This window comes from Dermacentor variabilis, chromosome 1, assembly GCF_050947875.1.
Source record: "Dermacentor variabilis isolate Ectoservices chromosome 1, ASM5094787v1, whole genome shotgun sequence".
NCBI lineage: Eukaryota > Metazoa > Arthropoda > Arachnida > Ixodida > Ixodidae > Dermacentor > Dermacentor variabilis.
The window spans coordinates 281,316,930-281,342,219 of record NC_134568.1 but is presented as its reverse complement, the minus strand read 5'-3'; the positions used below and the strand labels follow the sequence as shown (position 1 = coordinate 281,342,219).

Genomic DNA, 25,290 nt, shown 5'->3' with positions numbered 1-25,290 from the left:
ACTTTTTACCGCTCCCTTTCCACTCCACTGAACTTGTCAGTTTCTATAGCATCGACAAGTTCATAGAACAAACCGTCATGGCATTAGTCGGGCAGCGGACTCGGGCGAGCGTCTCAGTGCGCGTTTTCAGAACATCGCAGACCGGGCGCCGTAGCAGAAATCTTCCTCGCGTCTGTGCTTGCTGCATACCCGAGTTGTAGCCGATGACTGTTTGCCGGTTTTATGTTTCGCGAGCCAAGATTCACACAGCTTCTTGTCCTGCGGCTACGTGTGAATAAGGCTGACACCGTGCTCCGTTGCGTGCGTCCGGCATTGCGGCACCGAGCAGTAGCCTACCATGTTGCGCGCCTTCAAAGGCAGCCACTACCTATTGTTGTACTTTCAAGCTTTGTAAAGGAGACACTCGAAGCGGGAAAATCTCACCAAAAAATGAGAACCGCAGCGTACGAGAGAATTTAAACTCTCGTTTTCAGCTCGCTTCGGGCGCTCCCGAAGCAGCCGACGCGGCCGCTATGTCCACGTGATCCCTCCTAGCACGTCACGCCGACGGTGGCGCCAGCTTTTCCAGTGGTGGAGCTCAAGGCCAATACTCCTTTTTCTAAACTAATGGTGTTGCTTTTGCTTTAGTTTCTTTAACATATTGTCTTGTTATTTATCGATACGAGTCTGCGAAAGCCTTGCGTTATTAGACAGGATGACACTGTTACGAAAAAAGGAGCGTGGTCTGTGATATCAGATGATAACGTCCCACTTGAAAGCATGGCGTCTGGCACGCTCGTGAGTTTGTGATCTAGTGCGCTCTATCTTGAGTTATTAATACGTGTTGGTGATGTCACTGAATAACTGGTCAGTAGATCTGTGTAATTGGGGATATCACTATCGCTTTGATTAATGTCGATGCTAAGGTCCCCCAAGATAAAGATATGGGTAGTGCTGTCACTATGATTTTCAAACAACTTGTCAAGTGGCAAGAGAAACTAATTTTTTTTGGTGACTAGTAGACCACGCCTACTAATGTGCAATTTTTTTTTAGGCACAAAGCTTTTGGAGAGAGAGAGAGAGAGAGAGAGAGAGAGAGAGAACATTTATTCGAACCATCGAGGTGGTTGCTCTTGAGATCGAGTGCGTGGACTCCACTCATTCCAGGACTCCACTTGCCATGGCTGCTCGACGTACTTGCTGGACGAGAGCTTCTTGTCCCGCCAGGGTATCGCCGGTCAGCTGTACCTCCCACCGCTCAAATGACGTGCTAGGCGTCTTTAAGTGTTGAGGTTTGCCCCCGCACCCCCACGATATGTGAAAGAGTGTAGGGCGTGTGTCGCCGCACCAGGGGCAGATGGCGCGATATGTATGTGGGAACATTTTACTGTATCTGTGTACGTTTGGAAACGTGTTTGTCTCATTAAGTCGGAGAGCTACGGCATCTTTAGTGCTGAGCTTTCTGTGAGGCGGAGGATAAATCCTGCGGTTGAGTCGCTGGATCTCGAGTCGGTCGCACTAATTGGACGGCAGGGGCATGAAGGTAAAGGGTGGGGATTGATGAGACGATTCGTCTTGCCCCGCTCGGTTGATTGCATTATCGGATGATACCTCGATACTTCGCACCACGCAGACTCAAAAACCATGCCATTGCTAATTTTGCACGTCACATCTTCACTGACGTACGTAAAGGTCTACGACTTGACGCATCCTCTCATTACTTGTCATAGTGGTAGATAAACGTGGCCGACATACAAGCTCGAGATGATAGCCAAGTAGGGAGTAATGTTGACACGCGTTTTCGGTTAACCAAGTTTCTGATAAAGCGATGAAGCGAAATGTGTGGCTCATTGTTGTGCTGCACAATGGCCTAAAAATTCGCCGTAGTGTTTCTTGAGGCTCCTCGTATTTAGATGTAATAATGATAAGTCTGATGAATATAGACAGCTCATTACTGAACAAGCGCATTTCCATCACAATTAAGTTACAACGCACTTATTATCCTGTATGCCATCGCCAATGGCTATCCACGACACTTATCAACTTATATATATATATATATTATTTTGCAGTCTTCAACAAAAATTCAGTCTCAAAGACACACGTGCATGCACTCCTGTCTGCTGTAACATATGCAGTAACTGCAGCAACGTATGCATGAGCACTCGTGCTCTATAAACCCTCTCAATAGTGTTGCACGGGTTAAGCGCAGGAGCTAACACGTCTTGATAAGCGCTAGGGCGTCCCGAATGGTGCGCTGGTTACCTTTCGCCAAACAGGTTGCGGTTGCACCGCGCATACAGCGGCGTTCACTCGGAAACCCGCTCGGACACGACGGAGCGCATGGCTTTTGCCCCCAACACTCGGAAGCATGGCTGCTGCGTGCGCAGAGGAGGCCACAGCGCTTCCGGGACCCATATCCGTAGAATGATGTTTGGTTTCACTCGCCACCCCAAGGAACGCGACATGTGACTCAAGTGCGCGGCCTCTGCCAGACATTTCGCAACAAACAGTGACACGGCATGCATGATGCAGTCATGCGATGAGATATATACAGAGCATTTTTTTGCGCTCTGGTATAAGTGCAAGCGTGTTGTAACGGTCGCAAGCCTCGGCCGACCGACTTTCTCTTTTTCCTCCGGGGGCGTGAAAAAAAGTGGGTGGCTTATCCACTCATCGATTGCCCAATGGTCTCATCGCGCTTTCGCAACCGCGCGAAAAAATCGGCGCTTCTTCGTTGCAGGGGGAGACGATTCCACCGGCCCATCCCGTAGGTCGCGCGCTACTATCCCGGCACCCGCCGACTCCAGACGCTGGGGGCCTTCCTTGAAAACCGGTTTGCCGTCATGGTTGCCAGCCGTGGCTGTCCCACTTCCTCGCAGCGGCATCGCGCGGGTGCGGCGGAACTTTCGACATACACTCGGCCAGCGCGTTGTCCGCAGCGGCCCACGGAGTCGGAAAGCTCGGGCTCGGCCCGCGACGAGACGGCGTACGCGCTAAGCGCTGCCAGGTCGGCAGCATGGCTTGACTTTGGACCAGTGGTCTGTGAGCGAGTGTCAACCCGTGCTCGACGTCTTTGCCCCAGGACTCCAGCCGCTCGGGAGTGGTCTCGTCACGCAACCGCCGCGTAAGTGTCGCTCCGGAATCGCGCCCCTTCCCACTGTTCCGGCGCGCGCGCGCGGTTGTCTGCATCGCATAGGTGTCAGCTGCCGCAGTGTTGTGTCTGTGTGCGCTCGACGTATATCGTGACAGTGTTCGACGACTCGCGTACACAGCATGTAGATGCGATACAATTAACGGTAACAAAAAAGAAAGGAGAGGGGGGAGGGAAGAAAAGCACTAAATAACTTATTAGAAAAAGCTGCAAGAACGCGCAGGTGTCTGTTCTTTGAGGAACGGGCTATTGGACAGTTTAGACAAGCGGGGACGCGCTGACACGATCGTAATTAAGAGCCTCGACCGTGTCGGCGTGTTGTCTGCGCATGACTCATTTCCAGGCTCATGTAACTGTATAATTGTGTTCATGCTACGCCTGATACTATAAACGGAGTGGTCACCATGCGGGAAAGCCATACTATCTCTGTGCAATGAGTTTGTCGAAACCTCGTGCCATGCACATGTCACAGATCAATTACCTGAACGGTCGTGTGGAAACGTACTATTGTATACAATGTGAAACTTAAATTGTACTTTTATGGACGTACACGCTTTCTGGCCGCTGCAGCGTGAATGTTCTATAGTTAAGAAAATGTCGAAATATGCAAATACTGTGGCTGTGCCAGTGGCGCTTTTAACAGGTTCGACACTTTTTTTTTTATAGAGAGCACGAAAAGTACGCTATATGCGCACTCTAAGAGGTAAAAAGTTATATCATATATACAGGAAGATTTTTTTCCTTTTGCTGAAGATAAAAAAATGCATATGTTTATTTATGGCCCTGTCGTTCTTGAATCTAGGCTACGTGACTATAGTAAGAAGCAAAAAAAGAAAAGGAACTGTAGTGCGGCTAATTATCTAAAATATGCTAATTATCTTTTAATTACTCACTTCAGAATAGATGTCGGAACTGCGAATCAATATTGAAGTCATGTCTTCTTAACAAAAATGGTAAGACTAGCACCTTTTTCGAGATATCCGTCCCCCAAATGGGCTAAAAGATGCAGACGCCAGTTAAGATTCCAGACAATTCTAATCAATTCTAGGAAAGGGTTCCGAATTGATATTTCGCATTTTACTAAGTAAAAAAGCGCTGGCAAAGCGGTAAAGGAGGTGACAAGTGATGCTGCTCCGAAGTTACGAAAAATACGCTACAAGGAAATATATTGAATGACTGGTATATTCGAACGCCGTTGCAGATCATAGCACATTTTAAGGACAGATATAAATGGCGCTATAGTCTCCGGATTTCTGCTAGCCCTGCACCCTGCATCACTTGCCCACTGCTCGGCTTCAATCACATCGTCCGGCGTGCCCCCTGTTCCTTTTCCCTCGTGTTCGGACATACAATCTTCTCACATTTGTTATCTGCCTCGCAAACTATATAAGGGCTCAAATCTTGGAACAGAGCAGGAGCCAAGACGACTGGCGAGAGTCCTTAGTCATTGTTGCTCGCTTCCCTTCTGTGTAGGTCCCACCTTGATCGCAGTCGAATTTCTTGCCATGCAACCTTCGCGCCTCGTGGCTTTCCTACCCTGTGTCTGTAAGCATGACATCTGCACGCATTAGCAGAAGAGTGTGTCGAGCATGCGGTCACATATATCTTACGACATGGTGCGAAATCTGCAGCTTTTATGGAACACACACGCGCACACACACACGCGCACACACACACGCGCGCACACCCACATATTCTAGGGGAATTACGTATAGATGTCAGCGGCTGTTCTTTGGCACAGCTGTTGCCTCATCTTTACGACCACCGCAGTATATTTACCATCAGCTTACTTCAGCTACACTCTCAAAATGACGTCGCAAAGCTGAGCGTTAATCCGATTTCAACTCGCTCTGCATTTGTGGTTCTCCAACACGGAGTAGTCCGTGAACTCCCGTGCAATCTATCATAGCTCAACTTCGAAATAATAATAATAATAATAATAATAATAATAATAATAATAATAATAATAATAATAATAATAATAATAATAATAATAGTCGTCATCATCATTATCCTATTTTTATATCTACTGCGAGGATGAAGGCCTTCCCTGCAATCTCCAATTGCCCCTGAGCTAGCTGATTCCAACCTGCACCTGCATATTCATAATTTCATCACCCACCCTAGATTTCTGCCGTCCTCGACTGCGCTTCCCTTCCCTTGGCACCCATTCTGTAACTCTAATGGTCCGCCGGCTATCTACCCTACGCATTACGTGGCCTGCCCAAGCTCAATTCTTTTCTCTTAATGTCAACTATATCGGCTATCCCCGTTTGCTCTCTGATCCACACCGCTCGCTTCCTGTGTCTTAACGTTACGACTAACATTTTTCGTTTCATCGCTCTTTGAGCGGTACTGAACTTGTTCTCGAGCTTCTTTGTTAACATCCAAGTTTCTTCCCCGTACCTTAGCACCAGTAGAATGCAACTTCGAATTATATCCCAGTAAATTAGCAAATGCGTTTTAAAATGTAGATTGTTACTTATAACATACTTTCTAGTTAATATTTTTCCTGCACAAACAAAAAAAGAAGAAAAGAAATTGATAAACTATTTAGGTGTTCTATACTTGCTGTAAACAAACCTGATTTTCATGGTTCGTATCTAAGAGCTTGCCCTTGCTTTTGAATACTGATCAACTCTAAAGAGAGATCTTGCATGGAAATCTACGAAATTCTTTAGACGATAACCTTTCGAAAGGTGTGTGGAATTCAATTTTTTGAAACGCTTTAGGAGCTTTCTTGAAAATGAACACGCATCCGACGGCCCACGCACCGTTTTTATGAATTGAGTAGCCCAAATTAAGAAACTCAAATGAGCTGTTTATTATCATACGCAATTTCATTAATATGTCTGCGTGCTTTAAATATACATAAATCTATGAGACTATATTATATATATCTGCAGGTTTTATTTCGTGATTATCGCTGTATTGCGCAGGACAGAGGTGCATGCACTCGCTCGCACTACTTTGTCGGTCAACATGCAGTTGTCACGGAGGCCGGCGTTTATATACATGTATCCACAAATATATCCTGCGAGATACTGACTCACAAACCGACCGTCCGACGGACTGGAAACCGTGGTGAGCTATATGCAAAAAAAAAAAAGCTCGCTTTAAAATGTAAATTGCTAGCAACTTTACCGAACGGATACTAGCTATACGTTGCAAGATGGTGTCAAAGTTCGTAATTACTCGGACGATTATATTTCACGAGCGTCGGGCACGCGACTACCTGTCTAGCAAGCGTGACTATCCGACTACAGTGCGACTTTTTAATGAAGCATACACCTTACGAGTAAGCCATAGAAGTTTGTTACGCAACCTGAACCGCGTACACGCCCTGAAGTCGTTGCATCATTGTTCCAGAAATCGCGCGAACAGCGCAACTCGCCACCCAAGGTTTTGCTCACGTTTCAACACTGATTGTCCGTATACGCTCCGAGTCCGACGACGTGTAAGCGGTCATCCGTAGAGTAGGCGTTGAAACTGGGCCGGCTGGTTTTCGAAGCGTATAACCATGCAAGCGTAATTGCTGGGAGTCACGTGGTACGGCGCTACGTAGTATCGGATAGAAAACGCGGTTACGCCGTATGTGAGCTGGGATAAAAGTTGCGCACTAAGCGAACCTAAGACTCGCGCGGTAACGGGTAGGTAACGTGGGCGTCTCTGTTAGCTCTATGGAGACGGAAGGTTTTTGACAGAATCGATGTTTAAATATAGGTGTGAACTTTTTTGCACGTTTTCGAGAAGTTCACAATTTGACACAGGTGCCGTCCCAAAAGACGTAGGCGTACTCAGTAACTGGAAGGCGTATACGCTCTTATATAAAGTTGAAAATGGCCCAGGTTGTTTGAAGTGTCTCGTCACCCGACATGCTGTGCCGAGCGTTCGAAGTGCAGGCTGCCTCCTCTGTTGAGCGTGGGGCGAGAAACTCGGAGAGCTGTCGAAGTGCACTCCAAGGTCCTTCGTCCCCTGAGCGCTTGGCAGGAGAACATCTTTAACGCTATAGGGAAACAAAGTCCTGTCAGCCTTCCACGGGAAGTTTACAACTTTCGTTTTTGATGCATTTATGAATAGCTTGTTTTCAGCGCACCATGACGAAAAATTTACTATGTCCTTCTGAAGAGCGGCGCAATCATTAAAATTTATTACCGCTTTGAAAAGTTTCACGTCATCAGCATATAACAAAATTGAAGTATAATTCCTCATCTGTTTATATGCTCATCGCAGTCTACATCACGGCCGTTTGTGTGTGTTTGTGACTTTGTTTAAGAAACTCATTGGGGTGCAACTTTTATTTGACTTTTATATTGTTATGTTCATGTGTGTATAGGACTGTGTGCTGTGGATTTCTGACCGTATGAGGTGATTTCTTTTCATTTTCTTAGATATCTTTTTATACTGTTGTTTCCGCTATGAGAAAAGGAGCAGCCGTCACCATTAAAATGTGACTAGGTCTCTTTCTTTTATTTTCATTTCAATAAAAAAATGTTTTGAATGACTGCGGTAAGGTCATTAATAAACAGCGAAAAAGGAAGAGGGCCCAGGACACACCCTTGAGGAATTCCACTTGTAACCGCATAAAGTTCTGACGACTGACCATTCACGCTAATGTAGCAGTACCAGTCGCGTCGGTAGCTTCGTATCAGCGCTGTGAGAGTGGTGCAGATCCGGTTGTGTCAACTTATGAAGGAATATTTTGTGGCATACGACATCAAACGCCTTCATCATCATCATCATCATCATCATCATCATCATCATCATCATCATCATCATCATCATCATCAGCCTAGTTACGCCCACTGCAGGGCAAAGGCCTCTCCCATACTTCTCCAACTACCCCGGTCATGTACTAATTGTGGCCATGTTGTCCCTGCAAACGTCTTAATTTCATCCGCCCACCTAACTTTCTACCGCCCCCTGCTACGCTTCCCTTCCCTTGGAATCCAGTCCGTAACCCTTAATGACCATCGGTTATCTTCCCTCCTCATTACATGTCCTGCCCATGCCCATTTCTTTTTCTTGATTTCAACTAAGATGTCGTTTACCCGCGTTTGTTGCCTCACCCAATCTGCTCTTTTCTTATCCCTTAAGCTCGTTGCGTCGTCCTCAATTTCAGCAGAACCCTTTTCGTAAGCCTCCAGGTTTCTGCCCCATATGTGAGTACTGGTAACACACAGCTGTTATACACTTTCCTTTTGAGGGATAGTGGTAACCTGCTGTTCATGATTTGAGAATGCCTGCCAAACGCACTCCAGCCCATTCTTATTCTTCTGGTTATTTCAGTCTCATGATCCGGATCCGTGGTCACTACCTGCCCTAAGTAGATGTATTCCCTTACCACTTCCAGTGCTTCGCTACCTATCGTAAACTGCTGTTCTCTTCCGAGACTGTTAAACAATACTTTAGTTTTCTGCAAATTAATTTTCAGACCCACCCTTCTGCTTTGCCTCTCCAGGTCAGTGAGCATGCATTGCAATTGGTCTCCTGAGTTACTAAGCAAGGCAATATCATCAGCGAATCGCAAGTTGCTAAGGTATTCTCCATCAACTTTTATCCCCAACTCTTCCCACTCCAGGCCTCTGAATACCTCCTGTAAACATGCTGTGAATAGCATTGGAGATATCGTATCTCCCTGTCTGACGCCTTTCTTTATAGGGATTTTGTTACTTTCTTTGTGGAGGACTACGGTGGCTGTGGAGCCGCTATAGATATCTTCCAGTATTTTTACATATGGCTCATCTACACCCTGATTCCGTAATGCCTCCATGACTGCTGAGGTTTCGACTGAATCAAACGCTTTCTCGTAATCAATGAAAGCTATATATAAGGGTTGGTTATATTCTGCACATTTCTCTATCACTTGATTGACAGTGTGAATATGGTCTATTGTTGAGTAGCCTTTACGGAATCCTGCCTGGTCCTTTGGTTGACAGAAGTCTAAGGTGTTCCTGATTCTATTTGCGATTACCTTAGTAAATACTTTGTAGGCAACGGACAGTAAGCTGATTGGTCTATAATTTTTCAAGTCTTTGGCGTCCCCTTTCTTATGGATTAGGATTATGTTAGCGTTCTTCCAAGATTCCGGTACGCTCGAGGTTATGAGGCATTGCGTATACAGGGTGGCCAGTTTCTCTAGAACAATCTGACCACCATCCTTCAACAAATCTGCTGTTACCTGATCCTCCCCAGCTGCCTTCCCCCTTTGCATAGCTCCTAAGGCTTTCTTTACTTCTTCTGGCGTTACCTGTGGGATTTCGAATTCCTCTAGGCTATTCTCTCTTCCACTATCGTCGTGGGTACCACTGGTACTGTATAAATCTCTATAGAACTCCTCAGCCACTTGAACTATCTCATCCATATTAGTAACGATATTTCCGGCTTTGTCTCTTAACGCACACGTCTGATTCTTGCCTATTCCTAGTTTCTTCTTCACTGTTTTTAGGCTTCCTCCGTTCCTGAGAGCCTGTTCAATTCTAGCCATATTATAGTTTCTGATGTCCGCTGTCTTACGCTTGTTGATTAACTTAGAAAGTTCTGCCAGTTCTATTCTAGCTGTAGGGTTAGAGGCTTTCATACATTGGCGTTTCTTGATCAGATCTTTCGTCTCCTGCGATAGCTTACTGGTTTCCTGTATAACGGCGTTACCACCGTCTTCTATTGCGCACTCCTTAATGATGCCCATGAGATTGTCGTTCATTGCTGCAACACTAAGGTCCTCTTCCTGAGTTAAAGCCGAGTACCTGTTCTGTAGCTTGATCCGGAATTCCTCTAGTTTCCCTCTTACCGCTAACTCATTGATTGGCTTCTTGTGTACCAATTTCTCCCGTTCCCTCCTCAAGTCTAGGCTAATTCGAGTTCTTACCATTCTATGGTCACTGCAGCGTACCTTGCCGAGCACGTCTACATCTTGTATGATGCCAGGGTTCGCGCAGAGTATGAAGTCGATTTCATTTCTAGTCTCACCATTCGGGCTCCTCCACGTCCACTTTCGACTAACCCGCTTGCGGAAAAAGGTGTTCATTATCCGCATATTATTCTGTTCTGCAAACTCTACTAATAATTCTCCTCTGCTATTCCTAGAGCCTATGCCATATTCCCCCACTGACTTGTCTCCAGCCTGCTTCTTGCCTACCCTGGCATTGAAGTCGCCCATCAGTATAGTGTATTTTGTTTTGACTTTACCCATCGCCGATTCCACGTCTTCATAAAAGCTTTCGACTTCCTGGTCATCATGACTGCATGTAGGGGCATAGACTTGTACCACCTTCAATTTGTACCTCTTATTAAGCTTCACAACAAGACCTGCCACCCTCTCGTTAATGCTATAGAATTCCTGTATGTTGCCAGCTATTTCCTTATTAATCAGGAATCCGACTCCTAGTTCTCGTCTCTCTGCTAAGCCCCGGTAACACAGTACATGCCCGCTTTTTAGCACTGTATATGCTTCTTTCGTCCTCCTAACCTCACTGAGCCCTATTATATCCCATTTACTACCCTCTAATTCCTCCAATAACACTGCTAGACTCGCCTCGCTAGATAGCGTTCTAACGTTAAACGTTGCCAGGTTCAGATTCCAATGGCGGCCTGTCCGGAGCCAGGTATTCTTAGCACCCTCTGCAGCGTCACAGATCTGACCGCCGCCGTGGTCAGTTGCTTCGCGGCTGCTGGGGACTGAGGGCCGGGGTTTGATTGTTGTATTCATATAGGAGGTTGTGGCCCAGTACTGCACCAGGGTGGCCAATCCTGCTCTGGTGAGAGAGTGCGTTACCGGTTCTGGTCACCGGGATCAGGCCGCACTCCAGGCCTGTTTGTGCAATTTTCTCAACACACGTTTTTTTTTTTTTGGATTTTCCGGTGGAGAATTGCGCTGCACCGGGATTTGTCAAACGCCTTACTGAGGTCAAAATAAATGACATCCAGCTGTCCTTTCTTATAGACTGCTTGAGAGGCATGCATCATGAAGCTAACGAGGTTGGAAGTTGCGGAGCGTCCCGATATGAATCCATGCTGCTGAGTAATGATATTATTTTCAGTAGAGGATGAAATTATTGAGTGCAGAGTTGACTCGAATAATTTAGGTGCTACGCATAGGAGAGAAATAGGCCTGTAGTTACTCGTAGCAGTTTTTACCCCTGACTTAAACACGGGGACGACCCGCGCTGTTTTCTAAGCCTTTGGGAATGTGTCCGTCGTTAAAGCAGAATTAAAAATACAAGTAAGCACTGGAACAACCAAGGACCCGTACGTCTTAATCAAAGCAGGTTGAATGCCACCAGGGTCACACGAAAAATACGGTTTTAAGCGTTTCATGCTCTTAAAGACAGGTTTTAAGACAGGTCTTAAAGCTCACTAACTCCGTCACTCCGTCCGCGACATCTGGGACAGGTTGGCTGTCGCCACTAAGTAGAGAGATATCTCTTGTTTCGTATTGTTGGATGACTATTCACGAACGTGTCACCAAAAAGACTTTGAATTTTTAGAAGTACTAGCTTCCACATGTGCTATATAGATGGAATGATCACGCTTTTAAAGACGTTCAGAAGTGCCCTGTACATTTTAAAATCTATATGCCAGTGTTCCTGATTTGCACGCTGTGCCTTCCTGTTGTCGCGGTCTTTTAGCTTCGAAGTTGTTTTCAGTTCAACAGAAAACTAGTAAGGAAACTTGGAGCCTTTAGTACCTTTTAGCGGTATAAAGTTACTCATTCCATCGTGAATAATATTCGTGAATGCCGTGCATGACTTGGTCATTAACATCTTTCAATTGTACTACTACTACTACTAGCACTACTACTACTACTAATAGTTATTATTATTATTATTATTATTATTATTATTATTATTATTATTATTATTATTATTATTATTATTATTATTATTATTATTATTATTATTATTATTATTATTATCGGTGTTCCCGGCCGCGCTGCGGAAAAAGCGTGCGCGTCGGGGAACGCCTTGAAAGGCGCTGCTCCGCCGCGACACCTCCTTTGGCGACGTCGCCGTCTGACGCGACCGACTCCCACACAAACCGCACCACTCCTCCGCCTTTGAGTCAGCTGTTGGATGGGCCTCCTTCCTGCCTGCAGCGTTCTTGCGAATGCTTGGAAAGTATAGAATCCTTGCTCACGCACCTTGACACCGCGATTCGCGTGTTGAAGAAAGACAGCGATTCGTAATTAAGTGCTTTCTTTTTACACCCACGCAGGTGAGTATGGAGAGAAGTGTAAGTCTTCAGAGTAGTCATTTGCGACACAGCGGTCTGTTAAATATGGGCTGTAAACCATGGAGACTAATAATGCTGCGTCCATTGAAGAAATGTGGATGCGTGATCTCCGACCACAGGAGTGTATGCTGCCCCATATGAAGGAGCGAAAGATGGAGCGACACACGCGTGCATACACGTGCATGCAGCGAGCGCCGGCGCACACACGCAGGGTTCATAAGGCCAGAGGCGCTTCTAACGCGACAGCGTTAAGCGCTCCGTGTCGCAGAAAACACGGTGTCTGCATCCCGCGTCCAGCGTCGACCGTCCTTTCGGGAAAAATAATTTCGGACCACGCATACCCAACAACTATTTTATCGCCGAAGTTGCTCATACCTTGTCTTTCATTCTTTACAAAGTTATTCCTCGGAATTTTGAGAATGACAGCCTACAAACAATTGTCATGTTAAAAAAGAAACACCGACAGCGCATACCTTTTATCTTAGATCTTCTCAGACTGAAATATTAAAAGTGCGAAACAATAACAGGAGATCGACCCACGCAGGAGGCCGCGTTTCTACCACTGAAAGCTCGCTTTCGTGCGTAGCGTTCGCTGCCAGCTTTTCCCGGTAAACATTACGCTTACATAAGCTGCAGTTGCCGGGAAGGCTGAAAAATCACGCAGGGATCTTTGAATGCTATCGGGTTTCTTAAAGGCGAAGCTTAAGCGTCCTCTAAATTTTTGTTGCTAACAGACGGGGCATCCCTGCGGCCAGGGAACACTCTGCAGCTTGAGCCATGGGTCATATGCATGTGTTGCAGCTGATAGAGACACTCCAAAAGATGAGTAGTGACTGCAGAAACAGGTCACACGATAGAAGTCCTCTGGAACATCTATGCATGGGATTGCACAATGGTGCGCGTGGCCTCGAGTATTGCTGACTTTTAGGTACGAAGTTACCGGGGTTAGCAACATTGAGTTTGATTCCATAAAGGCATGCTCGCCTGCCGAGACAGCGTGACACGCGGAGGTCATAAGCGTGGGTGTATTTTATAGGAAGGGGTGCGAATTAATTATTCGCATCTTACGAGGCCCAAAAGCGTTGGCAAATTGGTGACAAAGTGTGGCAAGTGATGCTGCTCCGAAGTGGCGATAAATTACGCCGCAAGGACCTTACAGGGATGCACAGGCTCCCACCGCGGTACCTCCGATGGCGTCCGCCTATACTCAACACGAGGTTGCAAGATCAAATTTAAGCCGCACAGAACGCAACAACGCCCATGCATTTAGATTTAATCCCAGGTTAGTTCCTCATAGCTCACATACTTTGGGATCTTAAACAGCTTGTCAAATATTATTATAAGGATGAGCTGGCATAGTTCAGTGATAACTATGGTGATTTAATTTTCCGTACTTTCAGCGCCAGCGTAGAGAAGCCATGGAAAGGGAACAAAGAGCAGTAAAACGAACAAAAGCCTATTGAGTGGCGGAAGTTAACCCCTTCGGCTGTGCTTAGAATTTTAGTTCAACGATTGACGATATGACCCTTGCAAGGCACATCGACAGCACAATACCACCAGGGCGATACGATACAGGCAATGAAGGCATTATGTATATGGTTGGGATTAATCCGTAGCAATGCTTGAGTCTATGTGATATATATATATATATATATATATATATATATATATATATATATATATATATATATGTGAATGATGTTGAATGCATATAAGCACGTCCGTTATGTACAATGCATCATATATGAAGTGACGTCATCAGATGGTCTATCTACACGAAATTTTCGTGCTTATATATGCTCGAGAGCGTACACACAGAACACCAACGTGTATATATAGAATAAATATAAATGTTATATCATGGCTATGAGATCCGGACTGGCCGAAATAATAAGCCGCGCGCGTCTATAAGTTCGGTGTCTTTCGACACACCCGCAGAGCTGAATGATACAGTGGAAATGACAGCCCCGAAGCACCCTTTCTATGTTACAAGGGTGCTAAAGTAACGGCTTGGGTATACTGTCCCTCCATCATATATACCAGTTGTTATGTGGAACAGATTTTTTCTTTTAAAAAAAACTGGAAAAAAAGAAAGAAAACAAACTGCCTCTGCGGTATGCAGTTACAATGGCCCGGAACTGCTAGAGGCACACTTTTAGTAAACTTTTAACTGGAAACGCCCATGTATTTCGGCGCTCATTTTTAAGGTCGCATATTTCGAAAGTGGTGCTAGTTATAGGATTTTTGCGAAGCACACACTACCTTACTACTCCCCGTCTTTAATTTCGCAATTGCAACGTGTGCCTGGAAGTTGCTGATTAAGAAGTTATCATATTTCAGTTCATTAGCGAAATGATAGTTAAGATTTCTTCTTGCTGCTAATGGTCCTCCTATCCATGTCGCCTATCAGCAAAAACGGCAGCGGCCTAGATATGACAATTTCTTTAAACAAAAAAGCGTTCCACATATAATGAAACACCTGGCATAATGTGCAAGTGCCTTGCATTTGCACAGAAGCAAAACAGACAGGTGTCGGTGCATCGCTTTTAACAAAATTGAGGCTTTAGCTTGGCTAACTGAAAATTATGTGTTGTTTCTCAGTACACAAAACTTGATTTGACAGATGCCGTTGAGCAACGCCGTGTCTGCGCGAAACACGCAAGCGCGTGTCCGCAGGGCAATCTGTGTTTCCGGCATGAAGTAAAGTTCAGTTGAACTTCGGCGAGGTTCCTCCGTGCATTCTTTTTGCGTCCCGCCTTCAAAACGCGCCGTTGTAACCATGTTCCATCAAGCCAGCAACCAAGTAGCCCAAGTCTCTTAATTCTCTTTATCAGTATGAGGTCCTCCTCCTATAGTGTGTCGTGGAGTGACCGTCGTGCTCAAGTGTTTGCTGCATTCTTGCTGTTTGTCACGTGTTCCGTGTAAAATTGTCCAATTTTGTATTAGTGCCATTACGACGCAGCGAAAATTTTCAAGCAGTGGTGACGACGTGCCCACTTTCTGTAAATGAACACATTTGTGCGCAATAAGTGCTCGGGAAGCAACATTGCCTAGATGTAACCAAGCAATATATGCGACAATCATTGCTAATTTTCTTTTTCTTTTTCTTAGCAAGCGTTACCAACCATATACGGTGCTTGCGCGCACGCGCACGAAGAGGGCAATTACTCATTGTTGAGTAAACACGGGTGGAGACGAAACCTCGCGTTGTGCTTGCAACGTGTGACCGCGTGTGCGCCCATGCATGCTTATACAACAGCATTGGCGCAAAATTTTGTTTTGCGACTTTAACACAATGTCGAAGTTAATAGTTTCCACCTTGCCTTCATGTACGTCAAATGCAGGCCACTGGACACGTTCATGAGCACGACGTGAAAGTCGCCATCATCTCTGTTCTGGAGTAGGGAGATCCCCAGTGGAGAAAGCACACCCGCAGTGTTCCACCGGACGTCACCACGCCCTACATTTTTTTTTATTACGCTTTCACATAGCAGTTCAATCCAATCTGCGGTCACCACACGGCCGAGGTGCGGTATTTCAGTACCTCGGTCTTTCGTGGCACTCCTCGGACGCACTTGCGAGCCCTCAGTATTTGGCTCAGAAAATAATCAGTCGTTTTTAGAGCTAATGCGCTGAGATAACGATGAAGTGCCTAAAGTATTCAGGCCTGTAAAATGGCAATGCATTTCGCCGGATCACCGCTACGGCGGCCACATTTTGATGAAATCGAAATGCAAAACTGATTTTGGGACGCGTTAATGTCACCATTAGTCCGGATTTTTGTAGCCTTACAGCCCACAGTTCACGCGCATTATTATTATTGTTATTACGTACTACAACATAGTTGCATGATAGTGTCAGGCACCACACTCCGACCATGAAAATTGAGAAATGTCTATGAAACTGACCTTCGAGTAGCAAATCGCAGTGAATGGCGTCAAAATACCGCCATTCAAAAAAAAAGAAAAAGAGCGTTCAATTGCATGTTTTTGTTCATTGCAGATTATGCTTACAAACGTCTACTCGCCTACCCTGTAATGAAAAGCAAGGCATAATCTTCGTGCCAATTACTTTTTGTTCGCGTCAGCGGCCATGTGAAGCAACCACGTTTTATTTTTGCAGCTGAACGCGTGATTGACTCCACCTTATGAAAGATGGAAACTGGGGTTGCAGATATGGAGCATCGGGTAACTTTAAGCGCTGTGCAGAAGTTTCGATCTGCGTTAACGAAACTGAAGACGAGTAATCCATATCGCAAACACCAATGAGAGCGTTCACCAAAAACAAGCGTCGTTCATGAACGACTATTAGTTTCTTGCTGTGCTCTTGCCGGCGGTCTGCCAGAATACGTGTACAGTCGGAGACCTGGGCCTGCGATCTCTGCGATTGCGATCTCTGCGATTGCGATCTCTGCATATTTTCTGGTGGCATCCTTTTCGATGTCTTTCACATTTGTCACAGCAAAAACGCTACCAGCCGAAAAGATTCCGTTGGCCCCACAAGTTCAAAAAATATTCGTGATGCGCTGACCGATTTCAGAACCGCTGACTGCGCCGACTCAAAGGGTGCCGTTTTTCGTTTGAGCCAGCGTTGCGCTTCCGCCGCTACAGATTTCAGTGCACGCGCAATATTTTCCTAACCAGAGCGTTCGCAATACGCCGAGAAAAAAAATGATTTGTTTTAAATGGACGATCCTCTCTTTGCGGGAGCCATGAATTAGGCACAGCTTCTGTGTGAGATACCGCGAATTCGGTGCGAGCGTAAACACTTCGTTGTATTCCCCTGAGAAAAGAGTATGCGGACAAGGAATTCCGCGCTAAAGACGATTTTCTTCTGCGCTCATACATGAACAACTTGAAAATTGGGGACTCATGTCCCCTCACGCATGCAGTTGTGCAATCGAACTGTGGCTGTCTGCATGCAAAGTGGGGCTACTTTCTAGTACACCCATCAATTTCTTTTTGTGCCTCTGAATTAAGAAGAAATTCCCATTTTTCGGCGAACCTGTGGTCCTGGTACATTTGCTCAGGGGTTATGCCGCTGAGAGGGTTTTTTTTCACATTGGTGGTGTCGCTCTCCTTTTTTGTACTCAGGCTCTATACTCTCAGCCTCGTCGCATAGAAGACACGCATAACTGCCAAACTGGACCATAGAGCACAGCAACCACGAGCATTATCCGGCGCAGGTCTCTCTTTCAGTGTTCACATGGAGCTATTAAAGTTCTTCAAGTGTGGATTGCTCGGCTCGGTGCGTTTTCTTGAATACGCAGTGAAAAGCGACACGGCTGAGAGAATGCAGCCTCGGGCCAACCTTGAAGGCGGGCGACTTGCTCAAAAGCGGCGTGCATAGCGGTTGCTATAGCTGCCGGTCCTTCGATGGCATGTGGTTTTTCAACTCCCGCTTCAACTTTTCGTGAGGGATCAGACTACAGAGATGAGCAACGTCAATTAAGCATCTCGCTTCTCTCTCGCAGCTGAAGTTTGGAGCGTTGAAACCGCGCTAAATGGCGGATGCTACATAGGGGCGCTGATACATCCTATATATACGTACAAAAGCACAGTTCGAAATAGGGGATCAGAAAATTTGGGTGGGTAGTTCATAGTGTTTTTTTTCTGTTTTATTGTTTAACCTAGGTAGGACATTAGGCAGTAGAATAGCAAGAGCTTGGTGGCGCAACCCACCGCCCCGTTCCAAAGGGGACGCTCATAACATCCATCCATCCATCGTGTTCTCTATACAGGTATGTACCTTGCAGAGGCGAGGCACCACGAGCAGTGTTTCGCTATCTTGTCTGCTTCACTTGTTTCAAGCGACGAGGCAAAAGCGGCGTCTTGGAACAGGCGTGGGCGGTGCTGTATATATAGTGTAGGCTCCTCCTGCAGTGCGCCTGCGGTGCCATTTCGGAGGACTCGCGCGTGCGTTCGAAGCAGCGGCTCGACCCACCTTGCAGGCAGTCACAGTTCGATTGCACAACTGCACGCACGAGGGGGTCCACGAGTACTCGGGCGTTTGCATTTCCAACGAGCAAGGCCGCGCTGCACGCGTGTCCACACGGCGATGACACGCGCGCCTCCTCGTATACGGCATCGTCTCCGCGGTGTTCCACGAGCCCGCCCACGGCGACATGCCTTTTTCGCCGCCGGCGCAAACAAGGAGAGGCCGTGGGCGTGTTTCTCACCACCGGCTACGTGCGGAGCACATGCGTGCGCCTGTGGCTCTTTGCCGGACGAGTCGATCGAAGCACGTCCTGGAATTCTAGTCGTCGTCGTCGTCGTCATCATCATCATCACCAATCATCATCATCATCATCATCATCATCATCATCATCATCATCATAACTTATGTCCACTGCAGGACGAAGGCCTCTCCATCCGATTTCTAATTATTCATATCCTGCGCAACGATTCCAACTTGCGCCTGCAAATTTCCTTATTTCGTCACCCCGCCTAGTTTTCTACCGTCCTCAACTGCGCTTCCCTTCTCTGGGCACTCATTCTGTAATTCTAATGGTCCACCGGTTATCCATCCTACGCATTACATTGCTTGCCCAGGTCCTTTTTTTTCTGATCGTCAACTTGATTATCAGCTATCCCTGTTTGCCCTCTGATCCACACCGCTCTCTTCATGTCTCTTAGCGTTACGCCTAACATTTATCATTCCATCGCTCTTTGCGCAGTCCTTAACTTGTTCTCGAGCTCCTTTGTCAATCTCCAACTTTCTGCCCCATATGTCAGCACCGGTAGGATGCACTGATTGTATACGTCTCTTTTTAGTGAAAATGGTAAGCTTCCAGTCAGGATCTGACAATGTCTGCCAAATGCACTCCAACCCATTTTTATTTTTCTGTAAATTTCCTTCTTATGATCAGGGTCCCCTATGAGTAATTGACCTAGGTAAATGACGTACTCCTTCACAGACTCTAGAGGCTGACTGGCGTAACTGAACTCTTGTTCCCTTGCCCGGCTATTGTCGATTACCTTTGAGTAGAGCTTTTCTGTGATAGTGGCAAATCTCACTCTGCACTACATAGTCTCTCTCTCTCTCTCTCTATGTATATATATAAATAAAGAGTGTAAACCAAGGGGCCCGATTTTTATTAATCATATCATAAGAAGCCAACAAACAATGACACCACGGACAACATACGAGAAATTACTTGTACTTACTAATTGAATTAAAGAAATGATGAATTAATGGCAATGAAAGTGGATGAAAAACAACTTGTCGCAGGTGGGGAACGATCCCACGTCTTCGCATTACGCGTGCGATGCTCTGCCAATTGAGCTATCGCGGAGCCGTTTTTCCGTCCACAGTCTTGGGTATTTATGTTATACTGCTAGAACTAACCCTAGGAGTGTTAGCCCGCGCCACCACTCACAAACCTTGGCGGCGGATGTGGAACATCTTCTCTGCCGCAGGCGTCACGAGCACGTTATCTTATTGGGCTAAGGCGCCTTCGCCCAATAAGATCACCTGTTGCGCAACAGGTCAATAAAATCGTATATGCTACTGAGGGCATCAATGTTGCCAAATTCGAGACCCCCGTTATGTAATAAACGAGAAGGAAGTGGGCAGAGCATCGCACGCGTATAATGCGAAGACGTGGGATTGTTCCTCACCTCCGGCAAGTTGTTTGTTCATCTACCTTCATTTGCATTAATTTATCAGTTCTTTCATTTAGTAACTACAAGTAATTTCTCCTATGTTTTCCTAAATGAATTATTAATTTCTGAATTACTAATTAATGAAATGAAATGACTAAAAATACGAAGCACAACTTCACGTTTATCTATGGTTTATTCGCCCAACAGTATCGGTTGGTGGCCTGACGTTTTTCAAGGGCTACAGTTGGTCCTTGAAAAAGGACCATCTGAACAACCCTTGAACTATTGGGCAAATAAACCGCTGATATGTGTAACTGCGCAGTTGTGCTTCTCATATATATATATATATATATATATATATATATATATATATATATATATATATATATATATATTGTAATACAGTAAATTCAAATGATAAATATCCATACGATCGGGAACAACGAAATGTGCTGGCGGCATGATACACGAGTGCTATACAGCACAGAGATTTGTCGCATTTACACACGTCGTGTTAGCCTTGTGTAAGGACGGTGTCAGGACGAGTTAATCAACAGGCGTAAGACAGCTGACATAAGGAAGTATATTATGGATAGAATTGAACATGCTCTCAGGAACGGAGGAAGCCTAAAAGCAGTGAAGAAGAAACTAGGAATTGGCTAGAATCAGATGTGTGCGTTAAGAGACACAGCCGGCAATATCATTACTAATATGGATGAGATAGTCCAAGTGGCTGAGGAGTTCCGTAGAGATTTATAGAGTACCAGTGGCACCCACGGTGATAATGGAAGAGAGAGTAGTCTAGAGGAATTCGAAATCCCACAGGTAACGCCGGAAGAAGTAAAGAAAGCCTTGGGAGCTATGCAAAGGGGGAAGGCAGCTGGGGAGGATCAGTTAACAGCAGATTTGTTGAAGGATGGTGGGCAGATTGTTCTAGAGAAACTGGCCACCCTGTATACGCAATGCCTCATGACTTCGAGCGTACCGGAATCTTGGAAAAACGCTAACATAATCCCAATCCATAAGAAAGGGGACTCCAAAGACTTGAAAAATTATAGACCGATCAGCTTACTGTCCGTTGGCTACAAAGTATTTACTAAGGTAATTGCAAATAGAATCAGGAACACCTTAGACTTCCGTCAACCAAAAGACCAGGCAGGATTCCGTAAAGGCTACTCAACAATAGACCATATTCACACTATCAGTCAGGTGATAGAAAAATGTGCGGAATATAACCAACCTTTATATATAGCTTTCATTGATTACGAGAAAGCGTTTGATTCAGTCGAAACCTCAGCAGTCATGGAGGCATTGCGGAATCAGGGTGTAGACGAGCCGTATGTAAAAATACTGAAAGATATCTATAGCGGCTCCACAGCCACCGTAGTCCTCCATAAAGAAAGCAACAAAATCCCAATAAACAAAGGCGTCAGGCAGGGAGATACGATCTCTCCAATGCTATTCACAGCGTGTTTACAGGAGGTATTCAGAGACCTGGACTGGGGAGAATTGGGGATAAGAGTTAATGGAGAATACCGTAGTAACTTGCGATTCGCTGATGATATTGCCTTGCTTAGTAACTCAGGGGACCAACTGCAATGCATGCTCACTGACCTGGAGAGGCAAAGACGAAGGGTGGGTCTAAAAATTAATCTGCAAAAAACTAAAGTAATGTTTAACAGTCTCGGAAGAGAACAGCAGTTTACGATAGGTAGTGAGGCACTGGAAGTGGTAAGGGAATGCATCTACTTAGGACAGGTAGTGACTGCGGATCCGGATCATGAGACTGAAATAATCAGAAGAATAAGAATGGGCTGGGGTACGTTTGGCAGGCATTGTCAGATCATGAACAGCAGGTTGCCATTATCCCTCAAGAGAAAAGTTTATAACAGCTGTGTCTTACCAGTACTCACGTACGAGGCAGAAACCTGGAGGCTTACGAAAAGAGTTCTACTTAAATTGAGGACGACGCAACGAGCTATGGAAAGAAGAATGATAGGTGTAACGTTAAGGGATAAAAAAAGAGCAGATTGGGTGAGGGAACAAACGCGAGTTAATGATATCCTAGTTGAAATCAAGAAAAAGAAATGGGCATGGACAGGACACGTAATGAGGAGGGAAGATAACCGATGGTCATTAAGAGTTACAGAATGGATTCCAAGGGAAGGGAAGCGTAGCAGAGGGCGGCAGAAAGTTAGATGGGCGGATAAGATTAAGAAGTTTGCAGGGGCAACATGGCCACAATTAGTACATAACCGGGGTAGTTGGAGAAGTATGGGAGAGGCCTTTGCCCTGCAGTGGGCGTAACCAGGCTGATGATGATGATGATGAAGGACGATCTGTATATATGCAACTCGAAAAAAGACACGAAGGCTGTTATTCTACAATGGAGGTTACAAGATGTGCGTGCAGACGCCATGCTGTGCCTGCGACAAGCGGCAGCACCAAACGAACGTGCAACAGTTCGCGCGACGACATTCGATCGCGCTTCCCGCGAAGCGATGGTACATACCACTGCCAACGCGCCTCCTCTGTGCGCCCTCGCTCGCAGGAGGCCCTCGTCCAGCGGCCGCCATGTCCAGCTCAACGTACGCCTACTACCAGGAGGAGCCGCGCACGCCCAAGCGCTACTTCAACCTGGGCGTGCTGTCCTGCTGCCTCGGGGGACTGCTGTTCAGCGCGGGCATCATCCTGGTTGTGCTCGGCTCGTCGCCACAGGAGCCCGAGGCCCTGTGGATCGCCGGCATCGTGCTGCTGCTCGCCGGAGGACTGCTCTTCTTCCTCGGCATCGGCTCCGTGGGGCTCTACCTGGCCAGGGAGGACCGACGCAAGCGCGAGGCGGCCCGGGCGCGCACGCGAAACTACACCTCCAGCTTGCGCTCCAGCGACATGGTGCTCGTCGAGTGAAGGGCGACTCGAACTGCAGCGGGAAGGCCGCGGTTTTGCATGCGCGCCCAACCGAGGGTGATGCCAGTCTTGGGAACGGTGGCAGTCTGTTAACGAGGCAGTGTGTGTTGCCGGCTCTCGCAAAGAAAACACCGGGCGGCACACACACACACTGTCGGAGTTATTCCGGAATGCGTCGCGTTTCGCACATATACATGCCCCGCTGTCAAGCCTATACGTCCTGTTACGAAAGAAGGAGACCCTGACATATAATGCTGCCAGTTGGCGGAGGAGGCGGCCGGTGGGCAATATAGAAATGACCAAGAATCGTCGAAGAAAGGCCTATGTCCAGGCTGACAGGATCTTTTCAGCTCGATTAGGCTGTCCGTGCCGGACGCTTCCTTTTATTGTTATGACTACGAGGAACGCTAACGTTAGTTATTTGTGCAATAGCGCGTAGAGCCGACACCTGTAACGAGGAATATCTACCGGAAGGAAAGAGATTACGATTTTTAAACACCAAGTCACCACGTCCAAATAAGTTTCATTCCCATGTTCTTGTCAGTTTTCTAGCAAAAGGTGAAAAGAAACGCTAGAAAGAAAAAAAAATGAAGAAAAAGCTCCTAACACTACCGAAAACAGACTGAAGAATACTTCCCTTTATTATTCGTCATTTTTCTCCAGTGACGTAAAACCCTTTCTGGCTTCCATTCAACGCTCTTTGCAATTTGCAAGAGGGAAAAAAAAACGACGTATTTGAATATGGGCATGACGCACTCAGTACCGTTTATGGCTTCTGTGGCACACATATGTGTAGCACAGAGTGAGTTTTTAATTTAATGACATTCACTAAGGCTTCTCGATAAACGCATAGGAACTATTGGTCTCATTTATGACAAAGCGCTATAGCTAAAAGGTAAATAAAAACAGGCAGTTTGAGTGTAAGCCCCCATATATATAGGTTGTAACTTTAATGACGAGGAATGAGTATGACGGGAGCAGGCAGGCTTTAATCTCACTGCCAGAGCGTCTACCACCGCGATCTCTACGTAACAGTCTTTTTGTTTTATATTGATAGTCTAAATGTTCAGATCACCACATAAATGTTCTCTGTAATTGAAATTTCGAGACGAACGAAATACGGATAACAATAAAGCTAGTCGCTAGTGGTAAACCTTTTCGACACCGTATATACAACAGACGTCCTTCGCAGACACAAGGAGTTGAAAATCACATGGCTACTTTATGCTTGTGTCAGTTATGCTGCAGAATGCGCAACAAGGATCAGCACTTCTGTTATAATGCTATCAACCCCGTAGAAACACGGTGCTACAGCTTTTCCTCCACTCATCGAGAGGTGTACAATTGCATACTGTTTCAAGTGTGAGAATGGTCGGGTATTCCCAACAGTTCTCGCACGTGAAACACAAACTTCCGTGTTCGTGTTCGCGTAAGATATATCCGTATAAGGGTAAATCTTACGTAAATTACAGTGACTTGCACTTCAAGGAGCCATGAATGCGAGAGTAACATTTGGCTTCGCAAATATGCTGTTCGCAAAGTGTGTGTGAGCCACTCAATATCCCCATATACCTATACAAAACATCGAAGGCATTAAAGTAGATGAGAGAATAATCAAATTATCTAATGTTACTGCGAGAAACGTTCCAAAGTACAGGCTGCACTTGTTCGAAGTCGGATAACTCTGTCAATGGGTCCATGCATTACGTTCGGGAGATTTGTGCACACTTCTGTTGATGTTCGTTTTGAGCGCGGCCTCTTTTTCACGTATATGTCGCATCGTCCGTTCACAGAAGAGCATTTGTGTGTGATGTCGTTGTTCTATGGAATATTTTACAAGACAAAAAAAGAAGATCATTTAATATTTAGAAGGCCTAAAAAGCGAGTGATGGAGTAGAAATGTCTCTGTGCCATATACTTACCGGAGCATTAAACAGCAAGTTGCCAGTGCTGATAAGCTCCAGCGAGTTGTCATTTCAAGTGCGTGTGCGTGTGTCATGAGGGCGGATGCGAGAAATTTTGATCCAGCGAAAACTGTTGCGCTTTACAAATGCGTACGCTTCTTGTTATTCATGCAGTCTCAGGAGGTGTGAACTGTATAGGTATGCAGGTGCGAGTGCGTGCTGTGTTTGTGTTGTTTCAGTGATCCCTACGAGCCGGAAAGGACGCTTTTAGAGGCACAACATTAAAAAGACGTTTGACACTGTGTTTTTTGTTAAAGTGTCGTCTTCCGAGTTTACATGTGTTGCAAGTTGAGAGAGATAACTTTGGTTATCGCCAAAAAAAAAAAAAAAACGCCGTAACAACGCATGGTGTCGACGTCGCAGCTAATATCTAATACAAAAGCTTCGGCTTACGACTGAAGTAGGTAAATTTTTGTATGATGATAAATAAACGTGCGTTGTCTAATCGTGT

At 45.9% G+C, this 25,290-nt stretch overlaps 1 protein-coding gene across 1 annotated transcript; it reads left to right on the top strand.

Annotated features, from left to right (window-relative positions):
* Positions 1 to 2,862: 2,862 nt before the first annotated feature.
* Positions 2,863 to 25,289, top strand: LOC142565935 (uncharacterized). The gene is made up of 2 exons (XM_075676560.1): positions 2,863 to 3,106; positions 22,520 to 25,289. Exon 2 carries the CDS (start codon positions 22,543 to 22,545, stop codon positions 22,873 to 22,875), a length of 333 nt encoding a protein of 110 aa, XP_075532675.1. The 5' UTR covers positions 2,863 to 3,106; positions 22,520 to 22,542; the 3' UTR covers positions 22,876 to 25,289.
* The last annotated feature ends 1 nt before the right edge of the window (position 25,290 follows it).

What these genes read in the sequence shown, in the direction of transcription:
- LOC142565935 (XM_075676560.1), top strand. Translation starts at nt 22,543, where the DNA reads ATGTCCAGCTCAACGTACGCCTACTACCAGGAGGAGCCGCGCACGCCC.